At 40.7% G+C, this 19,149-nt stretch overlaps 2 protein-coding genes and 1 long non-coding RNA gene across 5 annotated transcripts in view; 2 read left to right on the top strand and 1 right to left on the bottom strand.

Moving 5' to 3' along the window:
• The window catches only part of NT5DC3 (5'-nucleotidase domain containing 3), a 46,764-nt gene extending 40,708 nt beyond the window's left edge, over positions 1-6,056 (top strand). For 2 of the 3 annotated variants that reach the window (XM_079992675.1, XM_079992673.1), the window contains exons 12-14: positions 1,768-1,908; positions 2,585-2,649; positions 4,564-6,056. In XM_079992675.1, coding sequence (XP_079848801.1) covers positions 1,768-1,908; positions 2,585-2,649; positions 4,564-4,825 — 468 coding nt within the window. In that variant the 3' untranslated portion in view covers positions 4,826-6,056. The remainder of the gene's footprint in view (positions 1-1,767; positions 1,909-2,584; positions 2,650-4,563) is intronic. The other variant, XM_079992674.1, reaches the window with a different exon arrangement.
• A 1,398-nt stretch (positions 6,057-7,454) lies between these two features.
• Positions 7,455-10,166, top strand: LOC307225431. Its single transcript, XR_013843004.1, has 2 exons — positions 7,455-7,973; positions 8,315-10,166. It is a non-coding gene; the product is annotated as an uncharacterized lncRNA (long non-coding RNA).
• Positions 8,810-19,149, bottom strand: part of STAB2 (stabilin 2) — an 84,167-nt gene continuing 73,827 nt past the window's right edge. Inside the window, exons 62-69 of the mRNA XM_079992095.1 lie at positions 18,822-18,987; positions 17,667-17,773; positions 16,579-16,698; positions 14,121-14,270; positions 12,266-12,376; positions 11,359-11,481; positions 10,825-10,941; positions 8,810-10,166 (exon numbers count right to left, since the gene is read on the bottom strand). Coding sequence (XP_079848221.1) covers positions 10,116-10,166; positions 10,825-10,941; positions 11,359-11,481; positions 12,266-12,376; positions 14,121-14,270; positions 16,579-16,698; positions 17,667-17,773; positions 18,822-18,987 — 945 coding nt within the window. The 3' untranslated portion in view covers positions 8,810-10,115. The remainder of the gene's footprint in view (positions 10,167-10,824; positions 10,942-11,358; positions 11,482-12,265; positions 12,377-14,120; positions 14,271-16,578; positions 16,699-17,666; positions 17,774-18,821; positions 18,988-19,149) is intronic.

Genomic DNA, 19,149 nt, shown 5'->3' with positions numbered 1-19,149 from the left:
ACAGGACAACATCTTTCCATGTCTATAAATGTAAGCTGGCTAAAATATTACTTAATGTGTCTCAATAATGAGGCCGAGGAAGAGATAAGGACAGCTTTGCAGACTAATGCTCAGGCCAAAAATAGCAATAAATAAGATGATGAGTTAGGAATTACAAAGCAGTTAGTGCAATAGAAATTGGATTTAGGTTTGGGGATGTTCCCAGCTTTGAGAACTCCACATTTTAGCAGCTGACCATGTGTGGTGGACCTCTATAAGAACCTCAGGACCAGACTGTTTGATATTTTTATGTGTGTTCATTTTAACTCACTTATCCACTAGGTAGTCAAGGTGATATACAGAGTGGTAGCTTTGCAGCCGCAATTGGTAAATGTGCCTATTATTGACACATGGATGGAGGGCCATGCCTGTTGCAGAGAGACCTGTCATGGTTTGTGCTAAGACAGGGATTAATTGAAACATCTTGTGACTACTGCATCACAGTCATTGGGCTGACATCCAGCAGTTAAGTTATCCTTCCACCTGCCAATCACATGGAAGGTGCAGAAGGGGAAAGGAAAACTCCTCCATAGCTGTAAGATATGAAATCTTCTCTAATGCCCAGAAGGGCCTGATGGCATAGGAAATCTCCCTGCCAGCTCCAGCAGTTCCCAGGAATGTGACCAATGACTTGTCTGGAAGGCCCATGTAATGTGTTTCATCAGGCTACAACTAAACTATGCCTTGAAGCTTTTACATCCATTGATAGTAGAAGCGTAGCCCAGTGATCCGAGTACTTCCTTCTAATGATGGAAGAAGCTGCACAGAAGCTAGTAAGGGACTTGCTGTTGCAAGTGCTGTTTTAGCACTGAGTTTTTAATTACCGAAGCCTCCCTTTTCCTGTCTGGGAAGGATGCTTATCACATCAGGGCTAACCCAAAATTGACTCTGTATACAGAGGGCTGGGAGAATTAAATGTATTTCAGAGTAACTTTAAAATAAAGCAAAGCTACTCTATTTTTTGTTAGAGATTGTTTTGTAATAGCGAAGTATAAAAGTGCCAGTCTTTCGCTGGGTTTATTTTTTAAGACAGGCTTATTCTCCTATAGTGACAGTGAAAGAGTCTGTATATCATGTGTGTAAAAATGCAATGACTGAGTGCTGCTCATTTCACTTTTATCCTGCCATGCAGCACTAGCAGATTCCAGGGTGTGTTGTGCATAATATATAGGATAAAACATCAACGTTAGAACTGAGAATAACCCTGGAGAACCACTTCCAGTCATTGTTGGCAATACTGAGCTAGATTCTTTGCATGCTTGCTCTTTGGGGATTGCTTCCAAGATTGCAGAGGACTGCAGCCGGTCTTTTTTCTGCTTTTGGCCCCAGGCTCCTTACTACAACAGGAGGAGAAGTTTTCCTATCCTGTTTAAGCAGCTTAACGCAGGTTCTGTTAATATTTTACCATTTCCACATGTTACAATACTTCCCCCCTAATTGGTTTGCCTCCCTGTTCTCCTGACACAAATGTTCTTCCTGGTCAGCTGTGTGTTGTTTACCCCATGGGCTCTCTGGCCTGGCTACCTGTTATCAGATGGATTCCCTCTTAGTTTGTTCCTCTTAATTATTTGTACAGTGGCCCAGCTGATCCACTTAGCTTGTACTGCTGCTTATGTATAAGCAAGAATTATCTTACAAATGTCCTTTAGGCTGAAAGAGTAGAAAGTACACATTGAATCGTTTTAACACTAACACTTTTGTGTCTTGTAATCCTGGCTGGCAAAATAGGATTTGACCTTAAAGCACGGCTGGCGAACAGGTGCAATTATTCCGGAGTTACGGACGGAGATTAAGATCATGAACACAGAGCAATACATTCAGACCATGACCTGGCTTCAGACTCTCACTGGATTACTGGAACACATGCAGGTTTGTTGTGCTCATTCTAGCTGCCTCCAGTCCTTTCTACAAATTCCTCTAGGGTTTCTGGTGTTGCCAATGTAATTTAAAAATGGGCAGAAATATGTGTCATCAGAATTTAAATATAATTTCTGATGAAAAGCTGTTTTCGTGTTTAAGTTTGTTTCTCCTGCTGTCTCTTATAGACACACGGATGTCTTCATACAAATATTCTTGCACTCTAAGCAATTGTATTCTTCCCCTACAACCCTGTAAAAATTCTGTGGCTTTGTTAAAAGCATTAAGTAATGGGTTTCATCAATTGGTGTCACACAGCTGACAGCAAGGCTTCCAACAGTCGGATGAGGGAAACAATTTTTGGCAATTCTTCCTCCCACTCCCAGGGTTGGGGGACCTTGCAGAACTGGTTTAGGGGAGGCATGGGGTGCTGTCAGGTTAGTGGGTGGTGGGTGAAAACAGCTTTCCTCCCTGTTCCACCGGCGGATACAATCCCCTGCTCCTTCATAGTACATTAGCTTTGTGCTGACAAGTTAAAAAGCCACAGCTCTTATCTTGTTCACGTTTCTCCCTCTGTGTCAAATTTCTTAATGGTGTGCAGACATGATTACACTACAATATACTCATGTCCTTTTCCTGTTAATGAGTCTATGTTAAGAACATACAAGGTTGCCTGTTATCATTTCAGGTTCACAGGGATCCAGACTCTCAGCTGATTTTACACGAGTGGAAAAAGGAAAGAAAGGAAATGAGGTAAGCATTAACATTGGGAATGTGTTTCAAGATTTGAAAATGCAAATCCAGATACAAGCTTTTAGCAATGTACGACAGTGCCCAGTTTGCTGTGTTTTCCCATTACCTTTCTTAATAGTAGTAGATACAGCAGAGTATTCAACACCATTGTATACCAAATCTGGCTGTTGGGGAAACAGGGTTTCCTTTTTTTGTACTGTCTTGCAAAATATAACCAGGAGCATCATTTTGTGATCAAGGTTATGAAGCAATAGGTAACATGGGGAGATGGGACTCATGGATGGCTTTAATCCTCTAATTACCTGAATATGTCCAAATGCACCCCTGCAGGATGTGGTTGGTAGCCATTTTGAACCAGTGGGCACATACCGAATTTTGAGAGTGCTATAGTTACCAGTCACAAAATGGCTGCCATGGGGTGTGACATAATACAAAACTAGAGAATGCACCTATTGCTGCTTCTCTCCTCCCCACAACAATCACATGCTTGCTCTGGGAAGTCACAGGTGCCCTGACGCAATATTGTAGCACACACTTTGAGTTCTTTGTTGTCTTTTCACAAAACATTTCCACCAAATACTTCCCTTTTCTACTCCAACCACTTGAGGTGAAAAACTGGTCTAAACTTTTGCCTCGGATGTTCTTTATATGAAAGGATTATTTGTCATCTCAGGCCATCAGAACTTTAAGCATAATGGAAATAATTATTTCTCAGAACACGGACCTTGAAACTTAAGACCTTTAAAAAATATTTTTAAAAATCTGGCAGTACTTAAAACTGGCACCAACTTAAACCCAGCATTGACTGACACTGTCAGCAGGGATAAGCAGAAGGAATGACCAAATTAATATGGGCTACAAGAGAAGTATGTGGGTCAGAGGTACAATATCAGGACACTGGATATGTCTTCGAGGTATTGCTGTGAATCGATGAACTTAAGCTTTTGATGTTTCTTCTTATCCCTGTAACTGTGATTCCAGGGGCCAAACTATATATGACATTGAGCCATTTGTAGTTTTCCCTGATCTTCCCACCTCCTATTTTACTTTTCTTTTCATTACGATGGGTGCTTTTAGATACTTGCACCAAATTATCTTCCTATTGGTTTCAGATAGTTTTACTAGCTATGCCTTTGTTGGTTTAGTTTTCTTTAGCTGTTTGCATTATTTATAGTTGGCTTAATAGTTTGAATGTTCTTTTATTATTGGAAATGGGTTTGCAAACCATCTTGAGAGTTGTACTGAATGGACAGTACAGTGGTACCTTGGGTTACGAACTTAATTAGTTCCGGAGGTCCGTTCTTAACCCAAAACTGTTCTTAACTAGAGGTGCACTTTCGCTTATGGGGCCTCCCACTGCCGCCACCATGCAATTTCCGTTCTCATCCTGGGGCAAAGTTCTGAGGTACTACTTCCAGGTTAGCGGAGTTTGTAACCCGAAGCGTTTGTAACCTGAGGTACCACTGTACATAAGTTAAACTAACGAATATATGCAATCTTTGTCAGGAGCACATTCTAAAGACATTGCAAAAAGCAGAGGGGAAAGAGTTGACAAAGTTTCCTCCCCTGGATTTTCTGTCTTAGAAGTCAGCTCAATTGGTTAGAGCTGGTGCTGATAATGCCAAGGTTGCAGGTTTGAACCCCATATGGGACATCATTGCAGGGGGTTGGACAAGATGACCCCCAGGATCCTTTCCAACTCTGTGATTCTTTGATATCTGTGAAGCAAGATGAAACTGATGCTTTCTGAAGGTGACTTTCAGTTAACAAAATAGCATGGTACCTTGTTTAAATATATGAATAAACTGGTTTTAACTGGGGAAAGAAAGAATCTTTGTTAAGCACTTTGGAAAGCTTGGTTTCCCTTAAGGGGTTGACAATTCTAAGAATGCGTATCTTTCTTACCCCTCCCAGAGAAACAACCAGGAACTTCTTCAATTCTCAGTTTGGAAGCTTATTCAGGACTGACCAGAACCCAACCTATTTTTTAAGACGCTTGTCTCGCTTTGCTGATATTTACATGGCATCCTTGAGTTGCCTTTTGAACTATGACCACGACTACACGTTTTATCCAAGGAGGACTCCTTTGCAGCATGAGCTCCCGACATGGTCAGACCAACTGTGCACTGGTACATTCAGAATACCATTTCTGCAAGAGATGATTCAAATCAAATAAGTTTTCTTTTCTCTCCCTTGGTTTTTATAATGACAAACATTTACCACCTTCCTCCCCTCTTTCACTGTCTCAGTAGAGCAAAGTATATTTATCGTAACATGAATGTATCTTTAAAAGCAATTATCTCTTCTATAATAGCTGTAGTAACTATTAGTGTATATGATTACAGAGCAAATATTTCTATTTAGGTCTCTTTTCTTGACTTTAGTGAGAGCTGATAGGTCATGTTGCACTAATAGAAAATAGATCCCTTCCCCCAGCTGAATATTTGCTGAAAAAGAATTATTTGCACATAAAACAACAATTTAAGATATTTCTAGTTGTATGATATGCAGCCTAATATATTACTCTGGTGTACTTTAACCAGATGAGCATCACTTTGGATTCTGGACGTGTTTTGAATCTGGATTTATCTTAAATTGTAGCTAGTTTTCTTCTAGTTGGAGAAAGAAATATAAAATTTCAATAAGTTTTGAAGCTATGAGGGGGTAAGAAATCGTGTGTTTCTCCTACAGCTGCTTCCAAGCAGGAGAAAAGTTTAAACGTGTGCCATACTTACAAACCTAAATTTAATTTACAACTTTCAGAATGTGTTTGCAGAGATCATCTGCATGCAGAATTAGGTGTATCTATGCAGATGTGCATCTGAATGCTCATCTGAGTCTTACTGGACTTGGCTGGGTTGATTCAGATGGAGGACAAACCCTCTCTACCTGGAGCCAGTAGTTGCTATGTAACCAGTTGTGTGCAAGCTAGATTGGAGTCCAAATGTACAACTTAGGTTCCCTTCCAAATTGCTATCGTTGGAATGCAACTCCCATCATCCTTGACCATTGGCCATGCTGGCAGCTTAAAACAGCCTTCCCCAACCTGGTTCCCTCCAGACATTGTTTTACTCCCAACTCCCATTGGCAGAGCTGGTGGTCATGGATGATAGGAGTTTGAGGTCCATCACCATCTGGATTCTAGAGCTCCAGGTTGTGGAAGGGTGCCTTGAAACAATTTTCCTTTTTTATTTTTAGAAGTCATGTATTTTGTTTGCTGAAGTTCTTCAAAATATAGAAAGAACTGTTCTCTTTATTTTTAGGAAATAATTTGGTCCCCCCAATGCTGGTCAGGTAAAGTGTGTGTGTTACTAGTTTGTATACATTTTATATGTACGTGAGAGGCTTTTAATTGCATTGTCCTAATTTTCTGTGTTGCTTAAGAACTGCCTGCTTGCATGACTCAATATGGTCCGGGATTTCAGTTCATTGAAATAGACTTCTAAGCAATGCCGAGCTGAAGTTTTTAATTTTCCTCTTTGCCTTGAAAGCTATGGCTTTGGGGTGGGGTGTGGATCCCTTCTCCTCCCTTTATTGCTTTGGCAGCATTTCCCCCCATTTCAATTGCATTGACATGATCCCTGAATGGCTGGATCACGTGAATGCAGTGCAATGCGAATTTAACCAATTGGATTGGATGATGTGCTGAAGGGCAAATGAAGCCCATTTTGTGTGAGAGCTATGTTCACATGGACGATCCATGTTCAGATATCAAGCTTTGTTTTTGGTGTCTCTTCGCAGTGATCCCCTAAAGCACCAAGGAGCTCCCTTTCTGGCATTAAGTATTTCCCCTACTTTTTATAATTATTTTTGCATCGACACAGACTTACTTAGTTTTCTGAGGAGTGGAGAAGCTGTGGCTTAGTGGCAGAGCATCTACTTTGCATGCAGGCATACAACTCCCAGGTTCAAACCCTGCCAATCCCAGTTAGGGATTCGAGAAAGGTCCCTACCTGGGACACTGCAGAGCCACTGCTAGCCACTGCCAACACCACTGATCAGACTTGGTATTAGGCAGTTTCCTGTGTTCTCATGATGTGCTGGCCAAATCGCCAAATTGCCATCTTACGCGGAGGGGCTTGAGCTTGTCTTTTGGTGACGCTGGCGGGGATGTTTTTCTGCCTATGTTATACTTGGTATGCATAACTGCCACTGACCACCTTAATGCTCTGTGCTAGAGTGGATGAAACTCTGCTGAGTCATTGGTAAAGCTTTATCAGAACAGTCACCTCTGTTTTATTGCTTTTAAAAAAGAGAGAAAAGCCCTTTAAACAGAAATCCAAGGGATTGGACTTGATTGTTAAAGCATAACCAAGACTTGATGTTACTTGAAATGCATCTAATATTCTAGGCTTCCAAAGCCCCTTTAAAAGACTGTATTTGTATAAGATGTTAAAGAATGGAATTAGTTTGTATTCTAGAAAATTATGGCATAAAGTGTTTTAAGGGTTTATGAGGACACTATCCAGTGTTGTGTACTCCTTCTCCACGCAGAATTTTTGTACAAAATCGCTTTGTAGAAAACTACTTCTATTGCAGATTACTTTTACAGTGGTGCCTCGCAAGACGAAATTAATTCGTTCCGCAAGTTTTTTCGTTTAGCGATTTTTTCGTCTTGCGGAGCGCAGATTCCCCAGGTATTAACGGTTTTATGAAAAAGGAAGCAAACTCGCAAGACGTTTTCGTCTTGTGAAGCAAGCCCATAGGGAAATTCGTCTTGCGAAGCACCTCGAAAAACGGAAAACCCTTTCATCTAGCGGGTTTTTCGTCTTGCGAGGCATTCGTCTTGCGGGACACCACTGTATTTCTTTGTATACAAAGTATATTAACTGGTGCTGATTTGCTGCTACATAATGTCGTATATTGTAAAATGATCTTGCATGTGAAGTGATTGGGGCCTAACCAGCTGCAAACTAACATTTGCTCATTTCTGTTACTGCTGTTATTTAAAAGCACTGTAATCACTTATTGTAGCACCCACAACTTCTGATATTGTAGCCATGTGGAATTCTGTCAGTATCTGAATACCAAAAAGGAAGTCAGTAGTTTACTTCTTGACAAACTGACTTCCCCAAAAATAGAAATTGCCAGATAATCTTTCTTTTTTGTATCCCGAAATGTCTCTGGTACAACATCATGCAATAAATATCTTGTCACATTCATTAAAATTATAATTAGTCTGGAAGTCGTAATTGTTGGTTTTAAAAATTTATCTGAACTAGAAAAGCCTCCAGCAGCATGAAACCTTCTTTGAAGAGAAATGGTGGCAATTACACACGACACTCTGAATTTTAGACTAGAAGTCTACAAGATGTGATACAGTGGTACCTCGCAAGACGAATCCTCGAAAGACGAAAAACTCGCAAAACGAAAGAGTTTTTCGTTTTTTGAGTTGCTTCGCAAGACGGATTTCCCTATGGGCTTGCTTCGCAAGACGAAAACGTCTTGCAAGTTTGTTTCCTTTTTCTTAAAACCGTGCATTCACTTCGAGGAGCAACTCATACCACGCGGTGTGGTAGCCTTTTTTGAGGTTTTTGAAGACTTTGGTGATTTTTGAAGCTTTTCCAAAGTCCGTGCTTCGCAAGACGAAAAAATTGCAAGACGAAAAAACTTGCGGACCGAATTAATTTCATCTTGCGAGGCACCACTGTAATTACACCCACAGGGAACCTGCTTAAGATCCTTATCCACCCTGTTCAGTATAGTTGTCTCCCCACTTATATGGGGGTTCTGTTCCCAGGTACCACATGTATACATGAAATCACATATAGTGAGGAGCACCATCTAAGAAGCCTGTAAACACCTTCTGGAAACCCTTGAAAAACACCAGCAGTACTTACCAGACCGGCACGAATGGTGGCAACGGTGGCTCTGTTTTCTTCATCTCTGGAGGATGATGTGGAAACAGGGAGGTGTTTCCTGAAGTGGCTGTAATTCAGAGGTAGACCACTAGCCATTTACCCACTGTTTTTCAGGCTGTTTTTGCCCTTTTTGAAGTTTAGTTTGAATTATTTCCTGGTGCCGCACATGAGTCAAAAGCATGTAAGTGGGGAGACACCTGTATTCTTCTTTTTATAGCACTGCTTTCCAGTAGCAGAAAGTTTCGCTGGAATTCTTCTCCGAAATCAAAGGCATTAGTCACTTAATAGCAGATACAATGTACAGTATTTTACAATTTATTTATTGCAATTATATATCCTGCACTTCTTTCAAGGAGTACAAGGTTCTTCATTCCTCTTTTTAAGCTTCCCAACAGCTCTTAAGAGCTAGCAAAGTCACAATGTCATTCAGTGAACTTCATAATTGGGTGGGATCTGAACTAAAGAGGAAGTAGCATTGCTCTTGTTAAGCTTTGGGTTTACTGTGCAGTCTTGCAAATAGAATGCTAGCGTTCACATTTTCAGTAGCCTTCCTCAGTCATTTGTGACTTCAAGAGAGAATCAATTCTCAGTTCATATAAATGTCCCACTCTCTCTTAACAGCCATAGGTAAGGGCTGGATTTAGTCAATCCTTTCATTCGCTTCTGAACGTATTAGGATACTTAGTGGGTTACTTCTACCCTTGTGTCGCTTCTCTACAGTTAAAGAGGTTCTGCACTTGTTGTCGCTCTACATTATACAGCAATTGCTTTAACCGTAGGGAAAATCTCTTACCAATCTTAATTAAAAGTTTACTCCTAGATTTAGCCTGTATTGCTGCCTCCTGAGCATGGGTTGCAAAGGGAGAAAGCACCAGTGTCCTATCTCTGTTACCCCAATGTCTGTTTCTGTAGTGTAAAGGTCTTAATTGCCAATTTTCTTGCATTCTCTATTTACTTTTATAACAAAATACCGTAGTGCTTATTGGAAGAAGGAAGATCAATTAAAGCCCGCTTCCATGGAAACTGACAGTGAGGCAATCAGACTAATAATTCACTGATCCATCAGGAAGTAATAAAATCACCAGAACCTGCAAAAAAAATAAAAGTTAAATAAAAGGACAATAAGCCCTCAGTAACTCTTTGCCTGGACAGAATGGTGCTGAAATTAGAAGCCACTTTTTGCAATGAAATGTATCTGAATAAACTTTTTTAAAAGCAGAAAATTCTTATGAATAGCAAATTTCAGTCAAGCAAAGTCAGCAATCCCATGTTCACTCTTTATTATGCATTATTTTGTTTTTTAAATGTATAGCTAACTATATCTGCAGCATATGATAAGGAATACTCCTTTCCCTATGAAAATTATGAGTTAAAAGCAGAACAGTAGAAAACTCTGAAGAACAACTGGATGTCAGGAAAGCAGGAACTGTACAATATAATAGTAAAACAGTGTTGAAAGAAACCGAACTGCCTTCAGCAACTTTGCTGAGAATTTACCATAGTCTTCAAACGTCCCTCCCTAAAGCCAGACAATTCTTGGCATTTCCTTGTATCTTCACATTGCTTCAGCTGAAAAGTTGCTTATTTTATCTCCACATTCAGGCATCAGATCTCATCCTGGGGACCACTGCTCACCAGTTGTTGTTCATCAGAAACCTGAAAAAACAACCTACAATTTATATGCTGTAGTTATATATGAATTTAATACAAATTTACAAAGCAATTCACTATATAAAATACAAAAAAAGAAGAATGGGTTACAATAACAGTATTCATTTTTGGCATAAATTTTGCTACTGACATCCTGGAAAATCAGTACAACAAAGCATTTGTTTATGAATGTCATTTTCACCTCGTGATTTCTCCAAAGATCTTGGGGTGGCATACATTGCTTTCCAGCTCACAACAATCTTGTGAGGTAGGATTAGGCAAAGATAGTGTTTGGTTATCCAGTGAATGGGGACTGGCTGTACAGTAGTATCTCATTTATGCAAAATTCAATTCCAGCTGAAAAAAAGCCCTGCTCCTGAAGGGTCTCAGATTGGGAAAGTCTCTGTCTGGTGTTCCCAGAGAGAAGTGGAATCCCTGCTTCACATATTTCCTTGTCTGAGCAAGCCCTTGATTCAGCTAAGACTTGCATGTGTGCATACAGAGACACTGATGTAGCAAAAGACATTAAAAATAAATCATGGTAAATTGACATAGCTCCTGTCGTCACCAAAACTGGTGCTGCAACGTATTACATGCTCTCGCTTTTTCAGAAGAAGCTCAAGTGCATAGTTCTGCTGATATCAAAATCAAAATGAAAACTTACAGAAAATGGATCATAAGAAGAGTCTGGTGCTGAAGTTGTGGAGCTTTCATAGTTAGGGTTTGAGATGTTTGAAGACGGTGCTCTGTCCAGTGTGGTTACATCAATATCATCCTTTTGCTGTTTTAAGTAAGTGAACAAGTTTGTTTCACAGATAAACTGAGGAATTCAGAAGTCATAGGATATTTTTACAAGTGTTTCTAGCAAACGTTCATAATGTTCATAACAATGGCTTTCCTATAATGTCTGAACCAGGCCAAGGTGGTAACAAAATGAAGATGCTCAAATTCTGTTCATAATGGGAAATAGCGGAAGAACTCTGCTTTTGTGTCTTCCTTTTCTGAAAATAGTTACATTAAAGGGAAGCAAACTAGTCATGATTCTTTTTCATGATCAAAGGTACAGCATTTACAGCAATTGTGTTTAGGCAGGGGACAATTTCTACATTTTCAATTGCCACTAATGAAAAACTTGTGTCAAAATTCAGGAGAAGGCGGTAGCTATGAAGGTGAACTTACATTTGCACTGGTTTCTTACCTTGAAATATGGGAAACGAACTGTTCCCTGCTTAAATCTGAAGTATGAATATCCGATTAGAGCAATGATTCCTATGACCAGGAGGACTGCAAAGAATATTCCAATTCCGGGATGTAGAGAGGCCTAAGTGAAGACAGCAAAGGAAAACCAATGCTTTAGGAAGGGAGTTTCCAGCTACCCTCCCCTTGGAAGCCTGATAAGAAGCTGCTTCTGGGACTAAGGTAAAGCTCCCTGTTACTGGATGCTACATGCTGTTTAAGTAATCTTGTTACGTCTAAAGCATTGGAATATGGATAATCCTGTCAGTTGTAAAGAACACACGAGCATGTATTGCAGTACTTCAGAGTTTCCCAAATTTATTGTGGCATACGTTTTTATAAGCTAGAGCCCACCTTGTCAGATTCAATAAATAGTATCCTCAATTGGTGTGTTTATGCCTTTCGACGTGGGCAACCTTCCTTCCTCTCCCAAGGCCACATGAGGCAATGGGCAGGTACTTGGGGGACTGCATTATCAGTGGGTACAGCCAACATGCTTAAGTTTAACGAATGCATGAAGGGGTCAAGACCGTAGTAAGCTGTCCTGCTTCACAAAGGATGAGGAATCGCTCTGTGAATGATACGACGGCCAGCCAAAGTGCAGTGGAAATCCATATTCTGCTGCAAATTACCCAGGTGAGTTGCAGGGTGTGGGACCATTTCCCGAGATACATCTGGGAGAGAAACCATTACGTGCACCAAATAAAGTGAGTGCACTTTTGTAGCAGGCTCCCTGCTGAATCTACAGACATCTGTATGCACTCTTATCAAAGCTCATATCTGTTTCCAAAGAAGACGTGGAACTATTTGTTCAGTTTTCCAGTTGACCAGCAAGTGAGTTAACAAGAGACCAGTTGCACAAGACTTACATGGGGCACAGGAGGAGCCTTCAGAGGTGCTGTGATGACATGGATGACCCCATTGGAAGCAACAATGTCCCATTCGAGGATAGCTTGCCCAGCCACATACCGTTTTTCCACCTAAAAAGAAAAAGCAAACCAAATGGCAACTTGACAAATACTTGTCTGACCTTTCTAAGTTTCTTCAAAACACAGCTGGAGCTTATTTCTTAGTGCTTAGATCCTTCTCATATGATCCCGCTCATGGCTGAAGAACTCAGCCCCTTATTTTAGTGTGTTATTGGACATCAGCCCAAGGAAACCTCAATTCTTCTCTGGCGAGAGATACTGGAAGCAGCTGGCTGGAGGAGGTGGAATCTAGCCTCTCTTAACAGGGAATTTGCTTCAGCTACATTTTAGTTTTAGGCAGATATAATCTCTTGCTGAACTAATGTCACATTCTTTCCATCTCATTGGGTAACTTTACTTGCTCAATCCTGATATGGTATGTTTGTTATTATAATATGACAACTATGGTACTTATAAGTTAGTAGATTGTAATTACCAAGTTTCCTAGGAATGTGTGTTAACCTTTGGCTCCCTTCGTGTCTACCCAACACTAGATACTACCGAAGACTGAAGCCACCACCTTTTGATTGATTTCATATACAGTGGTACCTCTGGTTATGAACTTAATTTGTTCCGAAGGTCCGTTCTTAACCTGAAACCATTCTTAACCTGAGGTACCGCTTTAGCTAATGGGGCCTCCCGTGCCACTGGCGTGTGATTTCTGTTCTCATCCTGAGGTAAAGTTCTTAACCTGAGGTACTACTTCCGGGTTAGCGGAGTCTGTAACCTGAAGTGTTTGTAACCTAAGGTTCCACTGTATATTTCCAGGCAAAACAATATATCTGAAATAATATTCTGATTCTAATCAATGTATTGCTAAAAGTATGGGTGATATCCAGTACTGTCCATGCACAAGCAGCATCAGCTTCTGTGCTTACGGCAGGGTCATCCCACTCTTCAAAACCGCTCTCCCAAAATCTGGCCTGGAGGCATTTCACCCTATGGCATGGATTTCATAGTAGCCAAGGAAGTATTCTTTTGTTCAGCCTACATGTTGTGCATCCGTAACCTGGTTCACACATAACAAGGAGATTTGCATGTAGTAGGGTCTGGAAATGACCCCTGACCTACAGCCCACCTACTTGTGAATCATTAGCCAATCCTAGCCATTGTAGTTCCCTGTCTATGATACTCAACAGTGCTTTATTCACATCATCCTCCCCACTCAGATCACAGCAGGCTGAGTTATTCATGCAGGAATGAAAAACTCAGCCTGTTTTGATTTGAGAGGGGAGGATGATGTGAATAAAGCACTATATTCCAGGTGGAAGGAAGAGGACTGCAGCACTTCTATACCTCACGGAGTTCCAGCCCTTGGGAAAATATTAATTGTAAGTTTGGCAGGAATCACTTCTGCCTTCTTTTAGACATTGCCTGGAAACAATGTTATTGAGACAAGGCTTTGAAATGTGATTTAAAAAAAAAATAAAAAATAACCAAGCAGAATTTATGGATCCCCCCCCCCGATGTTTTCCTGGAACATTGTATTTTTATGAAAATGCAGTTTATTAATATTTAAGTACATTAATTTATTAAGTAATTAAATATACTGCTTACAGCCAAAATAGGCTTCTAGGAAGGGTTACAAGGTATAAAAACCAGTTGTTTAAACATTAAAATATAAACATGCATAATTAAAACATGCCACAGAACAATTCCATTAAAACAACACGGTAAAGGAAATGTATGAACCAGACATGCTCCTATGAAAACACACACACACACACACACACACACACACGTACCAAGCACTTACCTCTTTAGCTGCAGAAATCTGGCCTCCAGTGTGTGTAATTAACAGTTTTTCCCCTATTCTAGTTTGAAGGGTACTTCCATTGGTCAAATCTTCATAATAGAACGCGCCAGTGTTGGATAAATGATATTCAATGTCTCTTCCGGAAAGTGTCTGAAGGCAGCAACCCAACATACAGTAATATCAATTAACAGAAACACTAAATGGATTTTCTAGAACTTGCTCAATTCACATGACATCAGTGGCGTGGCGTAGCGTGGGTTGTCAGCACCCGGGGCAAGGCAAGTAATTTGCGCCCCCTAACCTGTGGATTTGCGCCCCCTAACCCGTGGATTTGCGCCCCCTAACCCTAACCCCCAGATGTTGCGCCTGGTGCGGCCGGCCCCCCTGCACCCCCCACGCTACGCCACTGCATGACATGACCCAGCTTTTAAACATTAAAGAGTTGTTTGATGCCAAGACATTCCATAGAATACAACTGCGTCAAAATGCAAACAAACAAAACAAAAATAACTTGCTACTATTCTTAAACGAGAACCATCATCACCTAGTCCACAGATGAAGAAGCTGTCGTCCTCTAGATGTTGGTGGACTCCCATCATCCTTAACAACTGATCATGTTGGCTGGGACTGATGGGAGTTTGGAGTCCAGCTGTGTCTGGAGGGCCAAAGGTTTATCATCCCTGCCTTAGCCTAAAGAAAATAAAAGCCTACCTTGGAATGCCTATTACAGTGGTACCTCGGGTTAAGTACTTAATTCATTCCGGAGGTCCGTACTTAACCTGAAATTGTTCTTAACCTGAAGCACCACTTTAGCTAATGGGGCCTCCTGCTGCTGCTGTGCCGCCGCTGCACGATTTCTGTTCTCATCCTGAAGCAAAGTTCTTAACCTGAAGCACTATTTCTTGGTTAGCGGAGTCTGTAACCTGAAGTGTATGTAACCTGAAGCATATGTAACCCGAGGTACCACTGTATTTAAAACTAGGAAAATGGCCACCATGGAAAATCCTGGCCCATTCCATCATTCTCATGGGTGATGTGTGCAGCAAGGAATGGTTTTTTGTTCACAGAGACATTTTCAATTCAACTTCATTGTTTTTATATAGTACATAGCAGAGCAATTACACAAAGTCTTCAGAGTTAACCAGAGCGACATTCATGCTTTAGATAATTTGCTATTGACTCGGGATAATATATGTAGATACAGATATATCACTCTGTCAGTTTGCTATGTATTTTAATAATGGCAGCCAAAAACGTAGTTGCTTTTTCTGTAATGTAAGACCTGGTATCTGCTAAGAGAAAACCAACATAAAAACCAAAAGACTTGCATGGGTAAAAATGTAAATAATGCATTTTAAAAAATGGATCAGATTTTCTATTTCCTCCGACCCTCACAGATATTTATGTTCTGCAGCAGGAATTCCTGTCCTATGGTCCATCGATAGATCTAGTGCAGGGGTATCCAAATTTTTTCAAAGAGGGCCAGATTTGATGAAGTGAACATGCGTGAGGGCCGACCAAAGTTGCTGAGCTTTTTTTAAGTTGTTGCGCTTTTTTTTGGGGGGGGGGAGATTTTTCACCAAAGTTGCACAGCTTTTTAAAGGAATTTTCCACAGGAAATAAACTGCCACAGGGGCCGGACTTTGGACATGCCTAATCTGCCTAATCTAGAGGAAGGGCATTAAATCTGGTAAGTGAAAAGGCTTACCTAAATCTTACCACCATGCAACTTAATAAATAAGGTGCTGGAAATGAGAAATGAAGAATATGGCATTTGTTGTTTGAAGAGAAACATTTCCTAGCAGGGGCCAATCTAGATCTAAAAATCTTTAGCTCTAAAACAACCTAGTACAGGGGTCGCCACTGCAGTTCCCTCCAGAGATAACTGGACTCCAACTCCCATCAGTCCTAGCTAGCGTGGCCAATGATCAGGGATGATGGGAGCTGTAGCCCAAGAGCAGGCTTCCTCAACCTCGGCCCTCCAGATGTTTTGAGACTACAATTCCCATCATCCCTGACCACTGGTCCTGCTAGCTAGGGATGATGGGAGTTGTAGTACCAAAACAGCTGGAGGGCGGAGTTTGAGGAAACCTGCCCAAGAGCATGGGGAGGGTATCATGTTGGCTACCCCTGCTCTAAAGTAATGATTCTTTCATTAGAAATGGTCAGGTCTTGAAGAGAGAGCACACATAAGGACTTATGGGTTAGCAAGGAGTGAGTCTTTATACAGAGAGATGTATTGCACCCCTGTGCAAGAGGTCTGACTACTTATGGATAGTTTTGTGTCCTCCATCCCTAAGTGCAGTACAAGGGTTCCCCATAGGAGTGAATGGCAGCCATTCACTTCTAGGTTGTAGGACTTGCTGTCACTTGAAAGAGGCACTGTCTTGGATCAGCATATGTTGGCATTTTAACTCCCAGAGCTGGCATATAATAACAGTAGAATTAAGTCATTTACCTCATTTTCCTTCAGCCCGTCATTGCCTGGTACAAACAGTGTTGCGTGAGTGGATAAATTTGTGATGTATTTCAGGAACTCTTGGCCTTGCTTTGATGTGTTTGAGTAAGTCAGTATTCTCTGTGAAGGGACAGAATTTATTCTGGTGAGACAAAATCCTCAAACATAATATAGTTTTATGAAGAATTTTATTGAGATGAAAGAAGAAAGCAAAAGTACTACCGTAATTCGAGTAACGTAACTCACAAAGCAAATGGAACTTTCTTTTTTGTAATATGAGTCTGGCAAACATATGCAAATGATCCTACAATATAACATTTTCTTTATACATACAACTATCTAAGAGATTAGGCTGAACAATAGTGAATATTTGACCAAAGTAAAACAACTTTGCTATGCCTTCTCAAGAGAAAGCGTTATTTCTGGTGTGATGACATCTTATAGTTGTTCTTAGACAATTTTCATACTTCTGAGAACGAAGAAAAACAAACAGAAGAATTGCAATTGCGAACAATTGGGATTGCAAACAATTGCTTCTTGACCTTAATTGCCAAAGGATCACATCTGATAGCCATAACATTTTACATTTTATTCATTGTCTGCTTATAGCCTATTTAATGTTCCTCTTTAAGCTAATATGATTTACAGTGGTGCCCCACAAGACGAATGCCTTGCAAGACGGAAAACTCGCTAGATGAAAGAGTTTTCCATTTTGGAGGTGCTTCGCAAAACAAATTTCCTATGGGCTTGCTTCGCAAGACGAAAATGTCTTGCGAGTTCCTGCGGGTTTTTTCCCCTTCCCCCCCCCTTTTTCTAAGCCGCTTATCCGCTAAGCCGATAAGCCACTAAAAGCCGCTAAACCGCTAATAGCGCTAATCCTCTAAGCCGTCAATGGGCTTTCTTCGCAAGACGAAAAAACCGCTAGACGAAGAGAATCGCGGAACGGATTAATTTCGTCTTGCGAGGCAGAACTGTACTAAAAACAGAAGTGTAACAGGAATAAAGATGTTGGTTCATTTTTGAAATTTTGAGGCATATTTTATTTATTTTCAGTTTTTGGGGTGAGGTGGTCGGTTTCTGTTACTTACTGAGACGAAGTTTGTAAATTTTGACAAAGAAGTGAGGACTTGAAGCAGATTCCCACTGCATGTAAATCCATCACCCACATAACCAATTTTACAGGTGCAGTTGACATCTATAAAACATAAAACAATACAATTTTAGACAGCAAGCAGAGATGAGGCTTCCATATCTAGAGAACTATCTACAATTGCAAAAAAGAAAAAGAAAAAAGGAAGTGGATATCTATCTATCTATATCTATCTATCTATCTATCTATCTATCTATCTATCGGATCCCTATCCATCCCACTACATAATATTTGCATGCAATTCTGCCTTATACATTCATTTTTACAAGCAGTTGTTGGTAAAAAAATAATGTATATTTGTACATTATTAGGATTAATACATGCACGTTTCTTTGCATGTTCCCCTAACATATACATTTTAGTGTGCATTTTATGGTTGGAGAACTGCATCGCCAAATTTGGATAGGTGTATTTTGGTTCCTGTATGGCTTCAGAAAGTGCACATTAGGTAAATTTGCATTAAAATGTAAACCAAACTAATTTCGCCCCCCCCCCCATCAGCTACTAGTGGCAATGTAGACAATTAGGGAATCCTTCTTCATGATGCCTCACCCCCAACAACCTCCTCATTGTCTGTAGACATTATTCAGACCCCAATTTGAATGCCAGAGCAGACAATATGAATATGTCAAATTGTAGAAAACCACGAAGTCTCGCTCCCCCCCCCCACACCACTATTTGCAGTGTTAAAAACCAGGGGTCAGCAACCTTTTTCAGCCTTGGGCCGGTCCACTGTCCTTCAGACCATGTGGTGGGCCAGACTATATTTTGAAGAAAAAGAGAGAACAAATTCCTATGCCCCACAAATAACTCAGAGATGCATTTTAAATAAAAGGACGCATTCTACTCATGTAAAAACACGCTGATTTCCGGACCATCTGTGGGCCGGATTGAGAAGGCGATTGGGCCGGATCTGGCCCCCAGGCCTTAGTTTGCCTACCCCTGGTTAAAAACTTTCCACAGTACCTCAGAAATGGCTTTGTGCCTGCTGCCAAGTTAATATACAATGACAATATGATCTTATTAGTAGTTCTGGAAATGAACTATATTTCTGACAAACGACATTAGGCAAAGGCACTTTTTTTTTTTTTACCTTTGACTCTGTAACAGTAGACATCCCATGTTTCATTCATGTTGACTTTGTACCCGTAGTCGATAATCCCAACAATTCCTCCACCGCATTTGGGGGCAGAGAAGGCAGTCGGATAGGCTACTCTTCCATTCGCCAGCCAGCCAGCAGCACATAGATGATACTTTGCCTGCCGTTAGCATATAACCATGAAACAAAGGAAAATGGGAAATGGTGTTAACCTAATGCTACGACGGGCTTTAGGCAATGTGTGGCTAGTAGGAGGGGACACCACCCACTGTCAAAGCCCAATGAAGCCTTGCTTTGAAGGCTGCGACTTTTCCTGGTTCTA

This window comes from Podarcis cretensis (genome assembly GCF_951804945.1).
Source record: "Podarcis cretensis genome assembly, chromosome: 10".
Lineage (NCBI taxonomy): Eukaryota > Metazoa > Chordata > Lepidosauria > Squamata > Lacertidae > Podarcis > Podarcis cretensis.
This window is presented reverse-complemented; position numbering and strand designations above follow the sequence as displayed.